This window comes from Bubalus kerabau, chromosome 14 (assembly GCF_029407905.1).
Source record: "Bubalus kerabau isolate K-KA32 ecotype Philippines breed swamp buffalo chromosome 14, PCC_UOA_SB_1v2, whole genome shotgun sequence".
Taxonomy (NCBI): Eukaryota; Metazoa; Chordata; class Mammalia; order Artiodactyla; family Bovidae; genus Bubalus; species Bubalus kerabau.
In genome coordinates, this window is record NC_073637.1 from 63,677,901 (window position 1) to 63,699,113 (window position 21,213).

The 21,213-nt window shown below is 40.1% G+C and overlaps 1 protein-coding gene across 3 annotated transcripts in view; it reads right to left on the minus strand.

Annotated features, from left to right (window-relative positions):
* ATP6V1C1 (ATPase H+ transporting V1 subunit C1) overlaps positions 1-20,922 on the minus strand; it is a 40,638-nt gene extending 19,716 nt beyond the window's left edge. Inside the window, exons 1-4 of one of the 3 annotated variants that reach the window (XM_055546494.1) lie at positions 20,712-20,922; positions 19,392-19,569; positions 5,299-5,465; positions 4,029-4,096 (exon numbers count right to left, since the gene is read on the minus strand). In XM_055546494.1, coding sequence (XP_055402469.1) covers positions 4,029-4,096; positions 5,299-5,430 — 200 coding nt within the window. In that variant the 5' untranslated portion in view covers positions 5,431-5,465; positions 19,392-19,569; positions 20,712-20,922. Of the gene's footprint in view, positions 1-4,028; positions 4,097-5,298; positions 5,466-19,391; positions 20,157-20,711 lie in introns of those variants that run through there. The other 2 variants (XM_055546492.1, XM_055546493.1) reach the window with 2 other exon arrangements.
* Positions 20,923-21,213: the final 291 nt, after the last annotated feature.

Genomic DNA, 21,213 nt, shown 5'->3' on the forward strand with positions numbered 1-21,213 from the left:
TTTAAAAAAAAAAAAAAAAAAAACAGTTCTAACCGTTAGACCACTGAAGAAGTACAAACTATAATTTACTACACCACAATGTTCAAACTTAAAAAACTGTAACACTATAAGCTAGCATCTGTCAATTCTACCAAAGTCTAAGAACCATATGATTTTTAAAATTCCTCAGATATTTCAGGGAGACTGAGAAGGACATGACTGCATAACAGTGCAAGATAACAACAGTACATAAGAACTGCATCTGTGCGACACTTACTTTCCTAAAAAATGTGCACCAATCTTATACTATATTCAAGATATCCTGCTGATGATTTAAAGAAAAATCTAGAAAGCTATCGAGGTGATGAATAAGGCTCCAAATAAGTGTTGATAATTATATTTTCAGGAGCCTCCCTTCCCAATGTCTTTCCTTGTCATGACTTAACATTGTAATGAGGTAGGTGGGGCAGCAGAAAAGACAATCACCTCAAGGTGGCAACCACAAAAAGTTTCCTCAAACTCTTTTATTAATTAAAAACTTACATTAAGAGACCAAGAGACAATTCTTACCATTGGTCAGTTTTTTGAGAGTATCATCAATAATTACTTTCACATTTGCTCTATACGGATGCAAGGAATTATTAACCCTTTAAAAGCAAATCTGTTACTCTTGCTTTCATCCTCTCTTTTCCATTTTTATTGCCTAATGCCTCTTCATACTTGAGGTTTTCATTATTTCTTGCCTAATTCGACTGTAAAACTGGTTCTTAACTGGCCTTTCACCTCAGGAATACACCTTTGCATGTATACCTGCTAAGTTACTGCAATCGTGTCCAACTCTGTGCGACTCTATTGACCACAGCCTGCCAGGTTCCTCTGTCCATGGCGATTTTCCAGGTAAGAATACTGGAGTGGGTTGCCACACCCTCCTCCAGGGGATCTTTCCCACCCAGGGATCAAACTCGTGTCTCTTAGATCTCCTGCATTCACAGGTGTGTTCTTTACCACTAGTGCTACTTGGGAAGCCTAGTACATCTTCAGGTCTATTTATTTCCTTAGCACACGTTGTTATGTGGAAAGATCTCTCTGAAACATCTCAGCCTCTATTACCAGAGCCAGTGCATCTGAGATTCTATCAATTCAGAAAAGTCTAACAACACAGAAGGGAAGACCCTTCTGTACAGATTTGGAGAATAAGTTCCCCTCTATTCAAGCCTGTTCCTTTAAAGTGTCCATCAGATACACACTTCTTAGGATTCGCCAAAATTCTTTTTTTTTTTTTAACTAATTATACCTATTTACCTAAGCCCTAAGTATTAAAAGCTCTGTATCTCAAGACTCAAATGATTTGATTGTAGACTGATTCTGTCAATTAATCAAGATACAGAAAGTTATTAAGGATCCCATATCCACCTTCAGCTAAAATACACAGAAACTGAATTTCCTAAGTAACTAAACCTGTAATCTAGAAAAATCTTTCAATGTAACTGAATTTTGAACACAAAAGCATCACTAAATAAATCTTCCAATAAATGGCAGAACATCCCATGTTCACCAACCAAAGATTTAATATGCTAGGGTGGCAACACTCCTGAAAATATCTACAGATTCTACACAATCCCCACTGAAATTCCAGCTGACTTTTTGCAGAAAATTGACACAGTGTTCCTAAAATTCAAATAGAAATGAAAGGAACCAGAATAACCAAAACAATCCTGAAAAGACTAAATAAACTTGGAGTATTCACACTTTCTGATTTTAAAACTAACTACAAAGCTACAGTAAAGAGGGCAATGTGGTACTGGCATAAGGACAGGAATATGGAACACAAAAGAGAGTTCAGAAATGTTAACAACTCTTACATTTATGTTCGACTGATTTTTGCAAGGGTGTCAGGATAATTCACTGCAGAGACAGAATAGTCTTTTCAACAAATGGCATTAGGACAACTGGATATTTAGTCAAAAGAATGAAGATGGACTTCTACCTCACACCATATACAATAAGTAACTCAAAATGAATTCAGTTCAGTTCAGTCGCTCAGTCGTGTCTGACTCTTTGTGACCCCATGAATTGCAGCACGCTAGGCCTCCCTGTCCATCACCAACTCCTGGAGTTCACTCAAACTCACGTCCATGGAGTCGGTGATACCATTCAGCCATCTCATCCTCTGTCGTCCCCTTCTCCTCCTGCCCACAATCCCTCCCAGCATCACAGTCTTTTCCAATGAGTCAGCTCTTCGCATGAGGTGGCCGAAGTACTGAAGTTACAGCTTTAGCATCATTCCTTCCAAAGAACACCCAGGACTGATCTCCTTTAGAATGGACTGGTTGGATCTCCATGCACTCCAAGGGACTCTCAAGAGTCTTCTCCAATACCACAGTTCAAAAGCATCAATTCTTTGGTGCTCAGCTTTCTTCACAGTCCAACTCTTACATCCATACATGATCTCTGGAAAAACCATAGCCTTGACTAGAAGGACCTTTGTTGGCAAAGTAATGTCTCTGCTTTTGAATCTGCTGTCTAGGATGGTCATAACTTTCCTTCCAAGGAGTAAGCGTCTTTCAATTTCATGGCTGCAGTCACCATCTGCAGTGATTTTGGAGCCCCCAAAAATAAAGTCTGACACTGTTTCCACTGTTTCCCCATCTATTTCCCATTAAAACGACCTAAATATAACAGCTAAAACTAGAAATCTCTTAGAAGAAAATATAGACACAAAACTGTGATCTTGGATTAGGCAATGGTTTCTTAGATACAAGGACAAGAACACAAGCCACAAAAAAGATAAACTGGACAGCAAAATTAAGTATCTTGTGCCTCAAAGGACACCATCTAGAAAGTGAAGAAAAAACCAGAGAATAGGAGAAAATATCTGCAAGTCCTATCTGATAAGAGAGTTGTATCCAGACTATATAAAAAACTCTTACAAGTCAATAATCAAAAGAATGATAAGTCAATTAAAAAACAGGTGAAGGATCCAAACGGACATTTCTCCAAAGAAACATAAATGGCCAACAAACAAATGGAAAGATGCTTAACACATTATTAGCCATTAGGGAAATGCAAATCAAAAACACAGTGAAATACTCTTTAATATCCATTAGGATTGCTATAATCAAAAAGATGGATCGTAATGAGTGTCTCATCAAGAATGTGGAGAAATCACAAGCTTCATACACTGCTGGTGAGACTGTACCATAGTGCAGCCAACTCTGAAAAACAATTAGACAGGTCCTCAAAATGTTGAAAATACAGTTACCGTATGCCCCAGCAATTCCACTCCTTGGTACATACCCAAAAGAAATGAAAACATATGAACATACAAATACTTACACACAAATATTCATAGCAGCATTTATTCATATTAGCCAAAATGTGGAAACAACCTTAATGTCCATCAACTGATGAATGGATTAATAAAATACAGTCTATCTGCACAATGTAATATTATTTGGTAATAAAAAGAAATTAAATGTTGATACATGCTACAACATGGATGAACCTTGAAAACATTAAGCTAAGGCAAAGAAGGGCTTCCCTGGAAGCTCAGATGGTAAAGAATCTGCCTGCAATGCAGGAGACCAAGGTTTGATCCCTGGGTTCGGAAGATCCCCTGGAGAAAGGAATGGCAACCCGCTCCAGTATTCTTGTCTGGGAAATCCCATGGAGAGAGGAGCCTGGCAGGCTATAGTCCATGGGGTTGCAGAAAGTCAGACACAACTGAGTGACTAACACTATAAGGCAAAGAAGCCAGTCACAAGAGACCACGTATTTTCCGATTCCATTTATACGAAATGTCCACAAAAAGCAAATCTATAGTGTCAGAACGCAGATTAGTGGGTAGTGGGGGTAGGGGATAACTGCTAATGGGAACAGGATGTTTATGATAACAGAAGGGAGATGAAAAGGCACTAAAGTTGACTGATCTCTAAATTCATTCCAATAAGCAGAGTATGTAAACATATAATAATAAACCCAATCCCAGGGAGGCTGATAATAGCCACTCTCATTCTGCTCTAGCCTGTTCATATAAATAAATACATTACCCTTCTACAAATGCATCCAGTTTAGCCAGTTCATCTGACAAACCAACCAAGACATCAAGTGTGCCAACCTAGAAGGGAAATACAACATTCTATTACTTAGATTTCTCCTTTTTAAAAAAAAACCAAGGTAATACAGCATCTTGATTTGAAAGGCCTGCAGATCCTAAGTTCTCCATATTTTATTTCATAATATGCAAGTGTGGTTAAAAAATGCAAGACATTTCAAAGCTATTTATATTGTACAAAATAATCCTCTAATTTATGAGGACCACCATTTAGATGTGAAGATTCCACAAGAGCAGGCCCGTGCCTCTACTTGTCCTGCCCAGTGGGAGGGTTCATTTGAAGTTGTGGTTTACATTAGCAGCTTTTAAACACGGATCCAGGGCTGTGCATCAGAGGGTCTTTAGTTCCATTTGGGTTTTTTGGTCCTTTTTTTTAAGAAATCTTTATTATTACTACCCATGCCACAGGGCATGCGGGAACTTATTTCCCAGACCCCGGATTGATCTGTGTCCCCTGCAGTGGAAGCATGGAGTCCTAACCACTGGACCACCAGAGAATTCCCTGTAATTTAATTGGTACACAAAACCAAGTATGTATAAACAAGCAAGTTTTAGAAGAAATGTCCACAGTCTATAGGAGTGTATCAAAGGACTTTAAGTATTTCTTAAATGAGTGCTGTGTATAACTGTCGAATATCATGATCTTTTCATCCATTACAAAAGTTCAGTCAACTGATTACTGGCAGTCTGCTTCACTTACAGGCTGCTAAGTTACTGATGTTTAATAAATGTTAAATATAGATAAACTACATTAAATAACTAGATTTACCAAGAATAATTTAAAGAGATGCAATGGTAGAACAGTTACAATATCAGTGAGTATTACATGAATAACAGAAAAACATATTCACTGTGATATTTAAGAATACATATTACTAAGATTTCTCACTTCTAAAAATCTTCCCTGTGAAAGTAACACATCAAGTATTTTCATAAGATTTCTCATTAAAATTTAAATTATAATTTAAAAAAGCACAAAAGTTTAGGGGAAAATGTTACTTTGTTTTAGTAGTTTTCTTCAAAAAAATCTCAATTTCCTTGTTATCTAAAATCTGAAAATTAGAAAGAACAAGGTAAGTTGTAAATTATGCCAATCCATAGAATTTTCTCTCGAAAGAACCTGGGTATCTCATTTCAACCAAAAGGTAAGCAGAGACAGCTGTCCTTTCCCTCACAAGGAACTATTCTGCACAGCGCAGGTTTACCTTTAAGTCAGGAATGTTGAACTTTGAAGAAACTGCAAGGTTATTGTTCTTTGTAGTTGCCGCATGCAATTTCTCCCATGTTTGCTGACATGTTTTCTCCCCAGGAGCTGATATAAGCCAGAACTCAGTCATGTTGTTTACCAGATGTATCTCCCAAAATTAAGACTCTGAAAGGTAAAACAAAACAAACTAAAAATACATTTACTACCACTTGTTTCTAAATTATTTCAGAGTGATAAGCACAGCCTGTTGCAAAACTGATTCAACAGTGGTATACAATCCTAAACAAAGTCAAATTTACTTACCTGGATATAAGTCCATATAAATGGGAAACGGTCATTTATTTACGTACGATACTAGGAAAAAGTGATGATAAAGACCTAATACATGAAGTACACAATTTTCTAAAAATGACCCAACATCCTAAAATGGGAACTAGTCAAGAAGGGAGACTACTGAAAATGTCAGCCCCCAACAGTTTCAATCCCCCAAAGAAGTTGGAGAGTCACCAATTAATGGGTTTATCTTAAATTTTTAAAATAAAAAACCTAAATAGGAAGCGAAAAGCCATACATAACTCTGACCTTTGAAAAAGAACTGAATCAATGCACTTCAACAGTAGCCACCAAATAAATTTGCCACATCTGGTTTGGCAAATCCTACAAGGTCAGCCAAGTTCTAATCCCTACTCAAACTAATCTCAATCCCTAACATATACTTAATGGTCATCAACCACTTACAAATTTGCACACACAAAAAAATACTGCCAATCAGCCTTGTAAATCAGTCTTTTATTTAAAATATGCCTGGGAGGGGTGCATAACATACAACACTGTTGAATCTGAGTAAGAGGCTGTGGCTCTTACTTTCCAGAGTTCCATTAAGCACACAACCCTCTTCCCCAACCTCTCTCCTCCCCTTTCCCCTCCTTCCTCTCTCTCTCTCTCTACACACACACACACAGACACACACACACACACACACACACACACAGATAAACAAAGCCCAAAGCCAAACTTGGGAATATAAGTAGGTAAGCACGAAAACACAAAATATAAAAGAACTCAATATAACAGTATCATTATTTCTACTTTAATATGCTTTCATTATAACCAACATAAACTTTCTACTACCACAACTTGTTTTTAAACCTTTCCTGAAATTTGGAGTCTTAGAAGATTAACTGTCTTACAAAGTTGTCCTGATAATAAATCAAATAATGAATGTGAAAGAACTCCGCAAATTTACATTTCCTTTAAAATGTAAAGCATGATAGTTAATTACAATGGACTTTCCTAATTATAGAAGCCCACTGTAATTAACCCTACCTAGTCAGTACACAATTGAAAGTGATCATAGATGTCATTCTACATACTTGTTTTTTCCTAACTTGCATTTCAAGAGCATCTACCATATACTAGGTACTGCTCTAAATGTCTTATACATTGTCATCTCAATTAATCTTCCTAACACCTCTATAAGATACATATGATCCTTTCCATTTACAGATTAAAAAACATTCTCAGAGAGATCAGACTGATAAAAATACAGATGCCAGTACTAAATCAATCTTTCAAGAATCCTACTCTAAGATGATTTTTCCAACATTACTGGGGGAAAAAAAAAAAGCTGCACTAAGAACTACACTTTCTCAAATGGCCAACAAACTAAACAGAGCTTCTGTAGTGATGGCAGGCCCAGACAAAGCACTCAGCCTGGCCAGAAAAGCAGTCTTTGATGACATTTTTAAACCTCCTCTCCTCAAAAAATGGCAGGTGATGGAATCAATCATCAGTCCTCCTTATGACACTGTTAAATTATCTAAACTGCAGTTTCTTCAAAGATTCTAACAATATGAGCTATTACAGTAGATGTCACTATCATACCAGAGTTCTAGAAAATCTTTTTCAGCCAACAGGTTTTCAAAAGATTTCAAGAAATAAGAAAGAGGACCACATTTTCTCATTTATAAATAAATATCTGCCCGACTTACTGAGTTTTCACTAGAGTTGAATGAAATGTCATGTTATTTCTAAATAGAACTAGAGTCCCCTCTGGCCTTCAAAGGCTACTCCCAGTATCCCAAGTAGGAATTATCTTGTTTACTTACTATCTTATCAATGCCACTATAATGCAGTTATCACACTATCCTGCTTCATTTTTTTCAGAACATTTTTTCCTCTCCACCTGACTGGGAAATCCTGAAGGACCAAAATCATATCTTCTTTCCTAATGCCCTGAAAGCCCAGCATATACAATTCCTGTCAACATCAGGGACTTTATAAATGCTTGTTTTATGATAAAATGAAATATACCAATGACTCCGATCAAAAAATTTGATTGGAGGAAAAAAAATAAAAGCCAAGAAAAATATTTAAATGTTTTTAAACTTTTTTTTTTTAACTTAAGAGTCTTTCAGAAAACCACCTTAGAGTAACATAGACATTAAAAATTGATAAAGCTGCAAGTAACTAAGCCTTTGTCTTTTGTTATTTAAATGTGAATACAGAAATATAAAAAAGAGGCATTGAGAAAGAACCTCTAGGTACTTTAGGCAAAGCAATGGCCTCACTTCTTCTATCCTCTGGTCAAAGCGAACTAACTATACAAGAGGAACCTGATGGGAAAGACAAGCTACTGAAGTATCTAAGGATAAATATAAGAACTGCTCATGAGAAAAGTATCAGTAAGTCTTCTGCAAAATCCCTGTTTTTAAACAAATTCTTTATTTTTTAAACAATGCCCACTGTTATCTGGTCACTTAGACAAGTCACATAAAAATTTTTCTCTTTGAAATTTAAGTACAATTTAAGCTCAGTTCCAACAAACTAATCTCTAGAGATGAACATGTGTGTGTGTGTGTGTGTGTGTGTGTGTGTGTGTGCGCGAGGGGGAAGGGATGGTAAAAAAAAATGAAATTCATGTTACAAAACACATTTCTCTTTCTCTCTGAGCTGCACAGAAACAGAGTCAAACCTGTCCAAAAAGTCTGGGCACTTCTACCTCTGTTGACCGCTTCAACTCACTGGTTTTTATGCCTAATTATTTCCCTTTGTTTCATCTTGTATATGGAAGTCAGGCATTAACATAGGCAAATCACATGTTAAACAAAAGAGAAAATGATTTAAAAGGCATTCCTCAAAACTCAGATCAAGGTGTAAGTCCCTCTGTTATGTGTGTGTGTTCGGTTGCTCTCTGGTGGTCTTTTTTATACTCAAGGTAATTCCAGTTTAGATGCTGAACACTCCCGAACTGTTAGCTCCAGCCTAGGCTCCTCTGTGCATCCAGAGCTGTACCCAACAAGTCTCAACTACAAGACATTTTCACCTGAATATCTCAAAAAACAAAACCAAAAACACATTTCTAGTCAGACTCCTAATCCCTTCCCCCAAACCTGGTCCTACTTCTGTGTTCCCTTAGCACACCTAGTACCCTGCAACACTGGACAACCGTAATTGTCAAATGTCATCAAGATAGCAGCCAATACTTCTTGCGCACTTCCTACCTACCAGCACCAGTTAAAACAGTTTATATGGATTAGCTCATTTAGCATACTGGATGGACAGTACTTATAAAAGAAGAAACCAAGGCACAGAAAATGCCTCATAAATTATGATATATATTATAGTGCATCATGTCATATATCACACGAGTGTCATATATCACATTTATATGCTAAGCATGAATGTGTTATATGCTCTCATAGCACCTTTTCAGTATTTCCTTGAGAGACATTTTTATTGATATCTTTCTGCCAAATAAACTGCACATTAGAGGAGGTGGAAAGCATGATGTTTTTGCTACAAGTGTATTCTTAGTACCTGGCACAGAAGCTGGTATACAAAACCTCAAAAACTATGTGTTGAATATTTCTGAATGAATACCTAACAGTGAAGATGAAACAAGAGAATAAAGTACCTTGCTTATTAATTGGTTAGGTCCCCTTTACTTCCTTTACATTAAAAGAAAAATCATTCAGGATGGGGAGCACAGGTATACCTGTGGCAGATTCATTTCGATGTTTGGTAAAACTAATACAATAATTGTAAAGTTTAAAAATAAAATTTAAAAAAATAAAATTAAATTAAAAGAAAAAAAAAAGAAAAATCAATTTCACTGAAATATCATTTATATACAGTAAAATGTACCCACAAGAGCACAGTTAGGTGAGCTTTTGACAAACACATACACCTGTGTAACCACCACCAAAACCAAGGTTAAGAACATTTCTGTCTTCCCAAACCCTTCCCTCACATGTAGGGTCGGTCAGTCCCAACCCCACTGCAGACCTTGGGCAGATGCTAATCTGTTTTTTTGCCACACTCTAGGCTCATTGGGCCTGATCTAGAATTCCTGTGTAAATGAAGTCCACACTGCATTCTCTTTTGTATCTGGCTTCCTTTGCTCAGCATGGCTTTGATTGTCCATGTCCTGTGTAGCGATTCATTCTGTTTTACTTCTTAGTGTTCCGTTACATGAATGTACTATGGTTTGCAGTTCCATTCACCTATTGATAAGACATTTGGATTTTAACCAGTTTGGGGCCACTAACAACAAACATTCCTTTTCAAAGCTTTTGTGAAAATACATATTCATTTATCTTGGATAAACATCTAGAAGTAGAATTTTTGAGTCAAATGACTAACCTATATTTAACTTTATAAGAAGTCATCAAACTTTCCCAAAGTAGATGAAGTATTTTGCATTCCATTAGCAAGATGCACAGTCCCAGTTGTCTCGCAGGTCCACTAACACTTAGTGCTATCAGCCTCCTCTGAGCTATTCCAGTGGGCTGTAGCTCTCACTTCCATGATGGCTACAGTTCGGGATCTTTTCACCTCATCAGCCAGTTGTATATCTTCTTTGTGAAGTTTCTATTCAAATATTGTGTCCATTTTTTTTTAATTGCATTGACCTTACTGAGTTAGTTTTTTGTATGATTTTGGTGCAATTTCTTTGAGATATGTGTGTGTATAAAACATGTATTCTGTACCTTGCCTTTCCTTAATGGTGCTCTTGAGTAGAAGTTTTCAATTCTAATGTCCAGTTTATCAACTTTTTCTATGATTCGTTTACCCCAGGGTCACAAGGATTTATCCTGCTTGTAGTTCAGAGAGATTCCTGAACCTGTGTTTAGAGTTTTCAACAATTCAGGACAAAATTCATTTTCTTCAAAATTTGTTCCTACTTCTCTTTCCCTTTCCTGAGACAGATATGACATGTGTATTAAACCACCTGACACTGTCCCACAAGTCACTGAGCTTCCATTCTTTTTTTTTTCCAACTGTTTTTCTCTCTACACTTCAGTTTAGAAACTTTCTTGCTACATCTTCTCGTTGGTTAACTTTTTCTTTACAGTTATCTGCTATTTGTCTCAAGAAGTGAATTTTTCATATTTTTCAGCCTTGTAAGTTCCGTCTTTTAAAACTTTCTTCATTATTTTCATGTTTTCTATTAAATCCCTGAGCATATCTGTAATTCACAACATTAAACTGTTGATCACTTGATTTTGTGTCCTTTAAGAATGTTGTGTTTTAATATATGTAAACATATAGCAGATTCACTGCTATACAGCAGAAGCTAACACAACTGTAAAGCAACTCTACTCCAATAAAACCTATTTTTAAAAAATTTAAAAGAATGTTATGCTTTAAAACAGTATGAAAAGGCAAAATGATAGGATACTGAAAGAGGAACTCCCCAGGTCAGTAGGTGCCCAATATGCTACTGGAGATCAGTGGAGAAATAACTCCAGAAAGAATGAAGGGATGGAGCCAAAGCAAAAACAATACTCAGCTGTGGATGTGACTGATGATAGAAGCAAGGTCCGATGCTGTAAAGAGCAATATTGCATAGGAACCTGGAATGTCAGGTCCATGAATCAAGGCAAATTGGAAGTGGTCAAACAAGAGATGGCAAGAGTGAATGTTGACATTCTAGGAATCAGCGAACTTAAATGGACTGGAATGGGTGAATTTAACTCAGATGACCATTATATCTACTACTGCGGGCAGGAATCCCTCAGAAGAAATGGAGTGGCCATCATGGTCAACAAAAGAGTCCGAAATGCAGTACTTGGATGCAATCTCAAAAATGACAGAATGATCTCTGTTCGTTTCCAAGGCAAACCATTCAGTATCACAGTAATCCAAGTCTATGCCCCAACCAGTAACGCTGAAGAAGCTGAAGTTGAACGGTTCTATGAAGACCTACAAGACCTTTTAGAACTAACATCCAAAAAAGATGTCCTTTTCATTATAGGGGACTGGAATGCAAAAGTAGGAAGTCAAGAAACACCTGGAGTAACAGGCAAATTTGGCCTTGGAATACGGAATGAAGCAGGGCAAAGACTAATAGAGTTTTGCCAAGAAAATGCACTGGTCATAACAAACACCCTCTTCCAGCAACACAAGAGAAGACTCTACACATGGACATCACCAGAGGGTCAACGCCGAAATCAGATTGATTATATTCTTTGCAGTCAAAGATGGAGAAGCTCTATACAGTCAGCAAAAACAAGACCAGGAGCTGACTGTGGCTCAGACCATGAACTCCTTATTGCCAAATTCAGACTGAAATTGAAGAAAGTAGGGAAAACCACTAGACCATTCAGGTATGACCTAAATCAAATCCCTTATGATTATACAGTGGAAGTGAGAAATAGATTTAAGGGCCTAGATCTGATAGTGCCTGATGAATTATGGAATGAGGTTCGTGACACTGTACAGGAGACAGGGATCAAGACCATTCCCATGGAAAAGAAATGCAAAAAAGCAAAATGGCTGTCTGGGGAGGCCTTACAAATAGCTGTGAAAAGAAGAGAAGCAAAAAGCAAAGGAGAAAAGGAAAGATATAAACACCTGAATGCAGAGTTCCAAAGAAGAGCAAGAAAAGATAAGAAAGCCTTCTTCAGTGATCAATGCAAAGAAATAGAGGAAAAAAACAGAATGGGAAAGACTAGGGATCTCTTCAAGAAAATCAGAGATACCAAAGGAACATTTCATGCAAAGATGGGCTCGATAAAGGACAGAAATGGTATGGACCTAACAGAAGCAGAAGATATTAAGAAGAGGTGGCAAGAATACACAAAAGAACTGTACAAAAAAGATCTTCACGACCCAGATAATCACGATGGTGTGATCCCTGACCTAGAGCCAGACATCCTGGAATGTGAAGTCAAGTGGGCCTTAGAAAGTATCACTACGAACAAAGCTAGTGGAGGTGATGGAATTCCAGTTGAGCTATTCCAAATCCTGAATGATGATGCTGTGAAAGTGCTGCACTCAAGATGCCAGCACATTTGGAAAACTCAGCAGTGGCCACAGGACTGGAAAAGGTCAGTTTTCATTCCAATCCCAAAGAAAGGCAATGCCAAAGAATGCTCAGACTACTGCACAATTGCACTCATCTCACACGCTAGTAAAGTAATGCTCAAAATTCTCCAAGCCAGGCTTCAGCAATATGTGAACCGTGAACTTCCTGATGTTCAAGCTGGTTTTAGAAAGGGCAGAGGAACCAGAGATCAAATTGCCAACATCCGCTGGATCATGGAAAAACCAAGCGAGTTCCAGAAAAGCATCTATTTCTGCTTTATTGACTATGCCAAAGCCTTTGACTGTGTGGATCACAATCAACTGTGGAAAATTCTGAAAGAGATGGGAATACCAGACCACCTGACCTGCCTCTTGAGAAATCTGTATGCAGGTCAGGAAGCAACAGTTAGAACTGGACATGGAACAACAGACTGGTTCCAAATAGGAAAAGGAGTACGTCAAGGCTGTATATTGTCACCCTGTTTATTTAACTTCTATGCAGAGTACATCATGAGAAACGCTGGACTGGAAGAAACACAAGCTGGAATCAAGATTGCCGGGAGAAATATCAATCACCTCAGATATGCAGATGATACTACCCTTATGGCAGAAAGTGAAGAGGAACTCAAAAGCCTCTTGATGAAAGTGAAAGTGGAGAGTGAAAAAGCTGGCTTAAAACCCAACATTCAGAAAACGAAGATCATGGCATCCGGTCCCATCACTTCATGGGAAACAGATAGGGAAACAGTGGAAACAGTGTCAGACTTTTATTTTTCTGGGCTCCAAAATCACTACAGACGGTGACTGCAGCCATGAAATTAAAAGACGCTTACTCCTTGGAAGGAAAGTTATGACTAACCTAGATAGCATATTCAAAGGCAGAGACATTACTTTGCCAACAAAGGTTCGTCTAGTCAAGGCTATGGTTTTTCCTGTGGTCATGTATGGATGTGAGAGTTGGACTGTGAAGAAGGCTGAGTGCCAAAGAATTGATGCTTTTGAACTGTGGTGTTGGAGAAGACTCTTGAGAGTCCCTTGGACTGCAAGGAGATCCAACCAGTCCATTCTGAAGGAGATCAGCCCTGGGATTTCTTTGGAAGGAATGATGCTAAAGCTGAAACTCCAGTGCTTTGGCCACCTCATGTGAAGAGCTGACTCATTGGAAAAGACTCTGATGCTGGGAGGGATTGGGGGCAGGAGGAGAAGGGGACGACAGAGGATGAGATGGCTGGATGGCATCACTGACTCGATGGACATGAGTCTGAGTGAACTCTGGGAGTTGGTGATGGACAGGGAGGTGGGGTCGCAAAGAGTCGGACATGAATGAGCGACTGATCTGATCTTATCTGATGCTTTAAAAAAGTTTGTTGTTTTTTTTTTTTAAAGGGGGGATCCCCAGGTGGTCCAGTGGTTGGGACTCCGCTTTCACTGCTGAGGGCCCAGGTTCAATCCCTAATCAGGGAACTAAGATCTGCAAGACACTTGGTGCGACCAAAAAAATAAATATTAATAAAAATATATTGTGCTTTGTTCTGACAGTCTTAAGTTACTTAAGCTTTAGCATGTTTCATTCAAGGCTGGCAATGGGCTGGCCAAAAAATTCTTTTGGGTTTTCTTGTAAAATCTTAAGGAAAAACCCAAAAGAAAATTTTGGCCAGCCCAATACTTTGTTAGGTTAGGTCTAAATCTTTACTCTGGGGCTAACTTAGCCCTATCAGTTAAGATCTGATTTTCCTGGGATTCCTCCGGATGCCCCAGGGATTCATAAGGTATTCATAAGCCCTTCAGCACCATGAGCTCTGCCAACTGTCTCGTTTAAAGCTCTCTAGTCATTCTTTTGCTGGAATGTACCTGTGCCTGAAGCATGAGATCAAGGTCTTTTTATCTCACTGGGAACTGCAGCCATAAAGAATCCAAACGCCAGTTTCCAAAGGAAACGCAATGTAACCACCAGGGCACTGCATTGAGAATATGAAGACTTGGAATCTAATCCCAGTTCTGCACGTCATCGTTTGCATAAATGTTTTCATTTGCAAAATGAGAGGATTGGATTCCCACATCTAGGATCCTTTTTTGCTCCTATATTCCATCAGTCTATACTGGGTAAGACCCAGGACCCTTTTATTTTCTTGTTAAATCCTTCAAGTAAATCAGATGATGAGTCAGGTTTTAGAACCACTGTAGTAGAACAAGCATTTCCATGATTATTCAGTGAATTATACAGTAAATGTTACATGAAATGGCAACCGTTCCCTAATAAGATGGCTACATGTCACATCATCACCATCAAGAATCACACAGTATTGTCAGGTCCATAATGCAGGAATGATTTTTGTTCTATGGAATGTAGAAACTTTAAATGTATCAACCCACTTTTCGCATGCTTTCTATGCGGCTTATGAACTTAAAAAATAAGTGAAAAGCAAAATGACATATGAAATCAAGTACAGAACAAAACAAAATCTGGGTAAACTATTGCTTTGCTCAAGAAACACACAATTTTATTTCATTTGTGAAGGACAGAATACAGAGGATTTTTAAATGCCATATATATAAATAGGTGGGTTTGTGACCACAGTGTAGAGTCCTGATTCACTCCCAAAACTTCTTGAAAATTTTTTCCAGGGCTAAAAAGACTACTCTAGGGACTTCCCCTGGAGGTCCAGTGGTTAAGACTCCACGTTCCAATGCAGGGACAGGGGTTCGATCCCTTGGGAGCTAGGGTGCCACAAATTTGTTTTTTTTTATTTAAAAAAAAATTGCTTTAGGTAATGGGAGGCTGTGCGTGTTAAGTTGCTTCAGTTGTGTCCAACTTTTTGTGACGCTGTGGACTGTGGCCCACCAGGCTCCTCTGTCCATGGCTTCTCCAGGCATGAATACTAGAGTGGGTTGCCATACACTCCTCCAAGGAGGAGTAGAAAGAAAACAAGGCACATGATGAGATTTGAAAAATCGAGCAGAATACACTGGAGGCCCAAGGGAAACACTAGTCACATTTCTTAAACACTTCTATCTGTCTGACTGCAATAAGTATGCTTTTTTTTTTTTTTTTTAAACAGTAACAAGTCTTTTTCAAAATGGAGGGAAGGAAAGAAGAAAGGAAATCCTGGGTTCAAAGCTCAGAACCTGTTTATTTCATTACTGTATCACCCACTTCTAAGAATTTAAAGGCAGTGGATTATTTTCCAACCACAAGAGATTAGGATGCGAAATAAAAAGAGTAAAGCAGGGACTTGCCTGACAGTCCAGTGGTTACGCCTGTGCTTCCACTGCAGGGGTCATGGATTCAGGAGCACTAAAATCCCACAGAATCCCCAAAATCCCCTACCCCAAAAGAAGAGTAAATAACAACTGTCATGATAATACAAGAGGTGAGGATAATAAACTCAAACAGCTACTAGCACTTCTTCTGTGGATGAAAGTAAGAGCCTGACCAAAGATAGGGGCAACCACAGAAAATAGGGCATCCCAGTAAGTGCTCCAATATTTAACTGCTTTCAAGAAACCAACACCTCAGTCTCTGAAATGCAACCACCTTTCACAGTAAATTTAAATTTCACAATGAAGACTGATGGGGGTCTACATGCAAAAAAAACATTCTTTTACAGTCCTTGAAAATACCAAGCTGTTCACTAAAGTGGCTTATTTCGACCTGATAGGAGGTCGATACCTCCTATGATAAGGAGGGATACCTCAGATATCATGAAGTATCACACAGCCTTCCAACTGTGACGCATCAACGAACAGAACTGACCAGAGCGTAAAACAGCCACGATCCATCCATTTTAAAGGCTGCTAATCCTTTCCAAGATTTTAATACCACACAAATAAAAGGTAAGAATAACTACCTGAATGGTAACTTCTGAATGAATGAATAATTCTGAATGCTAAATTCTATCCTTCAACAAGGAAACATCTTAACTGGGATTGTTGGAGGGGCTTACTCACAATAAAATTTGTTTGAATAAAAGCTTCCAATAACAACAAGGAATTCTACCTCTCAAGGGAGACTTTAGTGATTTATATGTAAGTTTGAAATCGTTAGGATACACACCTTCTTTAAATCAATCTTAACTTTTGTGTTCTCTTGTCTTACACTGAAACAGCACTTATAGATGGCCTATAATCACGTTAAGGATTACCTGAACTTCATGCCATAAATATACTGAAATGTGAAAGACCTTTAGTAGATGTATTTTATAAACAGCCATCTTTTTTACATCTTTGTATCTGGCTAGAAATACATTTGCAAAAGCCAAGCCTTACTTAGGCATGTTAATGCTAAGCCGCTTCAGTCGTGTCCTACTCTGTGCGACCCCATAGACGGCAGCCCACGAGACTCCCTGGTCCCTGGGATTCTCCAGGCAAGAACACTGGAGTGGGTTGCCATTTCCTTCTCCAATGCATGAAAGTGAAAAGTGAAAGTGAAGTCGCTCAGTCATGTTCAACTCTTAGCGACCCTGTGGACTGCAGCCTACCAGGCTCCTCCGTCCATGGGATTTTCCAGGCAAGAGTACTGGAGTGGGGTGCCATTACCTTGGCTCCTACTTAGGCATAGATGCCATCATAAAAACAGAAACAAGCCAGAAAGATAATAACACATAACACGATGTTTAAAAATAAATCTCTTGCAATTTCTGCTAAAGCAAGTTGAATCCAGACAGGCAAGGAGAGCACTGTACCATTACTGAAAGGAATCACCAGAACCTTCGGAGCACCCAGACACTTCCTCTCTGCCACAGGCAACTCAACACTGACCCAGGGAGCAAACAATTCCTTCCATGCCAGGAAACTCCCTGACTCTACACTCATTGTCTCCCAAAATGTTACTTCCCTTCTCTTTCAGGTTGGTATCTGATAATAGTGACTGAATCACAACACCACGTTTCTCACCAGAAGGTGTTAATATCTCTAAGACAATGTATTCTAGCCTGAAATTCAACAAGCCAAAGACTTGAAACAAGTTTCATCACTCAAGTAAGCTTGAGATCCTGTTTCCTGGTAATGACAACCACTTATTAAATATGTGCTATGTGATCAGCACTCAATATGCTAAGCAATTTTATACTTGATTCCTTCGAGGAAGATGGTATCACCACCCCTATTTGCAAATGAGAGGGCAGTTAATGAAGTCTTGCCCAAGGTCACAGAGCTAGTGACTACATACATTTTACATGCAAGTTTACTAAAACACTACTCTTAACCTCTATGCCCCCAACATATAGTAGAGGGCCTGTCACTAAGAAGCACTCAGGTGTATGTTCAACAGATAAAGGATGCCATCGCAAAGGGTGTTGCACAACCAACTGGTACCTCTCTCCTGCAGGAGGAGTTTCGAAACATCTGGGATCATTTTAGGTTGTCCCAATGTGGGGGTCACTACCATCATTTAGTGGCTGGTGGCCAAACAAGAGGCAGTTCTGTCCACAATGCCAACAGCACCCATGAAGAAACACTAAACTATAGGCTAGCCCATTAATAACAACAAAAAACTGTCATGGTTAAGTCAATCCACCTATTAACCACCTTTATTTACAAATAACTTCCTATTCATGGATAGTTTGCATAAAGTATCTTAAAAGATACATCATCCTCTTTCTATAAAATACCATTTTTACATTTGTCTAGCATTTTATTTTCAAATACAGAGCTAAGGTTGTATCTTCTGGTCTATGATGGAACCAAAGCACCTCTCCTCCACTGCCCTAAGACTCCTCTTGGAACTCAGTAAATATACAGCAGATTTGCTACACCTGTGGAACAGAAATTTGCTTCATTATCAAGATCAGAGTTTGAATTTTCTAGTTCTAAGGATCACTCATGTCGAAAGGAAAATTTAGATTGCCTGGTGAAGAGAATTTAGATTGCCTGGTTTCACCGCTTGAGCTGTCTTTCCAAGAGCACCATGCTAATGGTTTACTGTGTCTTTAAAATATCAGTGAAATGTGAGCTGAACATGAATTAGATTGTAAATGAAAAGGTATAAAGTTGCACAGCCAAAGAGTGAAAAAGGTTTACTCTGGCAGACAGAACACGTACAAGAACAAAATTCAACTAAGAGGTATGTATTTCCATGGGGTCACAGTCAGACACGACTGAAGGACTGAGTACACACACACATATTTGGTGCAAACTGCAGTTACCCCTAAGCAGACTCAAGCTCAAAAGGAAGACTGATCACTTAGGGACTGTGGACCAGAAGGAGACCCTTTGGCAAAGGTTTATTTTGGCATTCCAGCTTTGCTCTTTGGCCAATGCAATTATTTCCAAAGTTGTGGAAATAAACAGGGAATCAGACTTTTGAGGCCCAAATGTTTCTTTTTAGGTAGAGAGAACTAATGTAAATAAGGCTCCGAAGACTGACATCAAAAAATAAAAGTGATCATTTACTGCCCAGTTCTATACACGAACCATCTAGCTCGCAGCATTTAGTCAGATCCCGAGTACTGTTTCTTTAGATTTTATCTAGTCCCTGAAAGATACACCAAAAGAGAAAAAGATCCGGGAGTTCTGAGACATAAACCCGAGGTTCCCTCTTCGGCACCATTTGAGACGTGCTGGTTGCCAGAGAACCGTGATTGACAAGCTGAGCACCTTTTGCCCACCCTGCTGCTTATTATCTCCTCCAGCTGAACTGTAAACTGAACAGCTTCACCCAAACTAACTAAAAAGCGGTTTTTAAAGCACTGACCACCGCTGCAGAACCCCTTTGAAGCTGTCCTACTCAAGTTTCACCGAAAGTGCTGAATCAAAGGTAAGAATGCACTAGTAGAAACTCACCCTTCTCTCTAGAGAGACTGTGGTTAAGTACTGGGCAGGTAATTGGCAGTCAGAAGACAGCAGAAGTTATGCTAGACTTAAAACACATCATTTGATCTGTTTCTAGGTCCAAGAGTCTATCTAGATAGGTCCCGGTCTATACGATGAATGGCACTTTCATCTACTTCCTCTCAAAGACCTGTGAGAACAAAACAAACAAGAAAGGGGCTTCCGGGGCGGCCCAGTGGTGAAGGATCTGCCTCGCAACGCAGGGGACACGGGTTCGATCCCCGGCCAGGAAGATCCCACATGCCTCAGGACAACTCAACCACGACTACTGAGCCAGCCCGCTACAGAGTCTGTGCTTCACAAAAAAGCACACAACTTGAGAAACCTGCACACCACAGCGGCAACTAGAGAAAGCCGGCTCACAGCAAGGAAGACCCAGCGCAATAAAAGACAATAATTAAAAAAAAAAAAATGTAATTCCTGTGACTGTTGTTCAATAAAAGGTATTCGGGAGTAGATGACAGTACCAAAGGATAAGTTCAGAAGGCCAAAACAGATCTTCACAAAGGAGTCTCCCCAACCCCCAAATGATCCAACATCTCCTGTATACTTCAGGGCTGTTTGGGGGGGGGGGGGTAGTTACAATAACCCTCAGTGAGGGGTGCAAACACCATCTAATCTTTTCTCCCCTTTGCTCCTGTGTTTCTCAGGTGATTCAATTTGCCTGTGTGCCTCTCTCCTCTAGTTCCTTTTCAGGGTTTCTTGCCTACTCTTCCCCCATTCTAATAAAAATAAAAAATAAAAAAAAACACGGTCTGAGTTCTCTGGAATCCAGTTTTTTCCCCTGTCACAGGGACCCTGCGTCCTCGGTGAGGGTCTCCTAGACCCTCTAAACTGCCATCACCTTACTCGCAAGCAAGTACGCCCAGGGGAGGCTGTCCCGCTCGCTGTGACCTCACACACACCACCCCGTATCCTCATCTGGGCCACTCTGTTACCTTTCGTCCCCCGGAGCGAGGATTCGCTGTGACCCTTACCCCAGCCCAAGGAGAAACGCCTCAGACCCGCAGTGTTTATGTCTGCCTCTGCCACAGAACAGCCCCTAGGGCCCTGTCTCTTTTCCCCTCCTTCCCTTCCCCTTAGAGACAGAACCCAGGCCCACGGCGGCGACAAACTCGCGCCGAGAAACCGGACACGGCCGCCGCGCCGGCGGCTCCAACGCCACAGCCTCGGCCCCCGCGCCCGCCCCCATCCCTCCCAAGCGGCGACCGCAGCGCGAGCTTCGGCCCGGCCGGGGTTTCCGAGGGGAGGAGGTAGCCATCGCTCACTGACCCAGGGAAGTGTCAAACGAGGACGTGGCGGCAGTAACAGGCAGAGAGGCGGACAGCCTGGCAGGCGTTAACGGCTCAGCTCTCCATCCCCTCCCCGACCTAAGCTCCGGCCTCACGGTTTCCTCGACCCCGGCGCCTACGGAGCAAGTCACGTGCCAGCCGGGACTGTCAGCTGACCGCTGCTCGCTCCGCCCCGCCTACGTGCGCCGCTCCGCCTACGCGCGCGCCACTGCGCAGCCGCCGCGGCCGAGCCCACGGAACAGGGGCGGGGCTGGGAGGCTCCCCGGGGAGCGGGGGAGAGCCAGGAGTCTGAGGGGGCAAAGCTCTTCCGGGGAGGGTGGGGTTTCTGCGTATGGAGTTCCGCCCGAGTTCCGTCCGCCACCTGTGAATTTCATCGCTGCCATCCTTAAGGTTACCCCACTTCTTTTCACATTTCTGCGGCTTGGAATTTGCCTTCAGGCTTCTCCACTCAGGATTTTCTTCGGACAGCCCGGTTTTCTGAG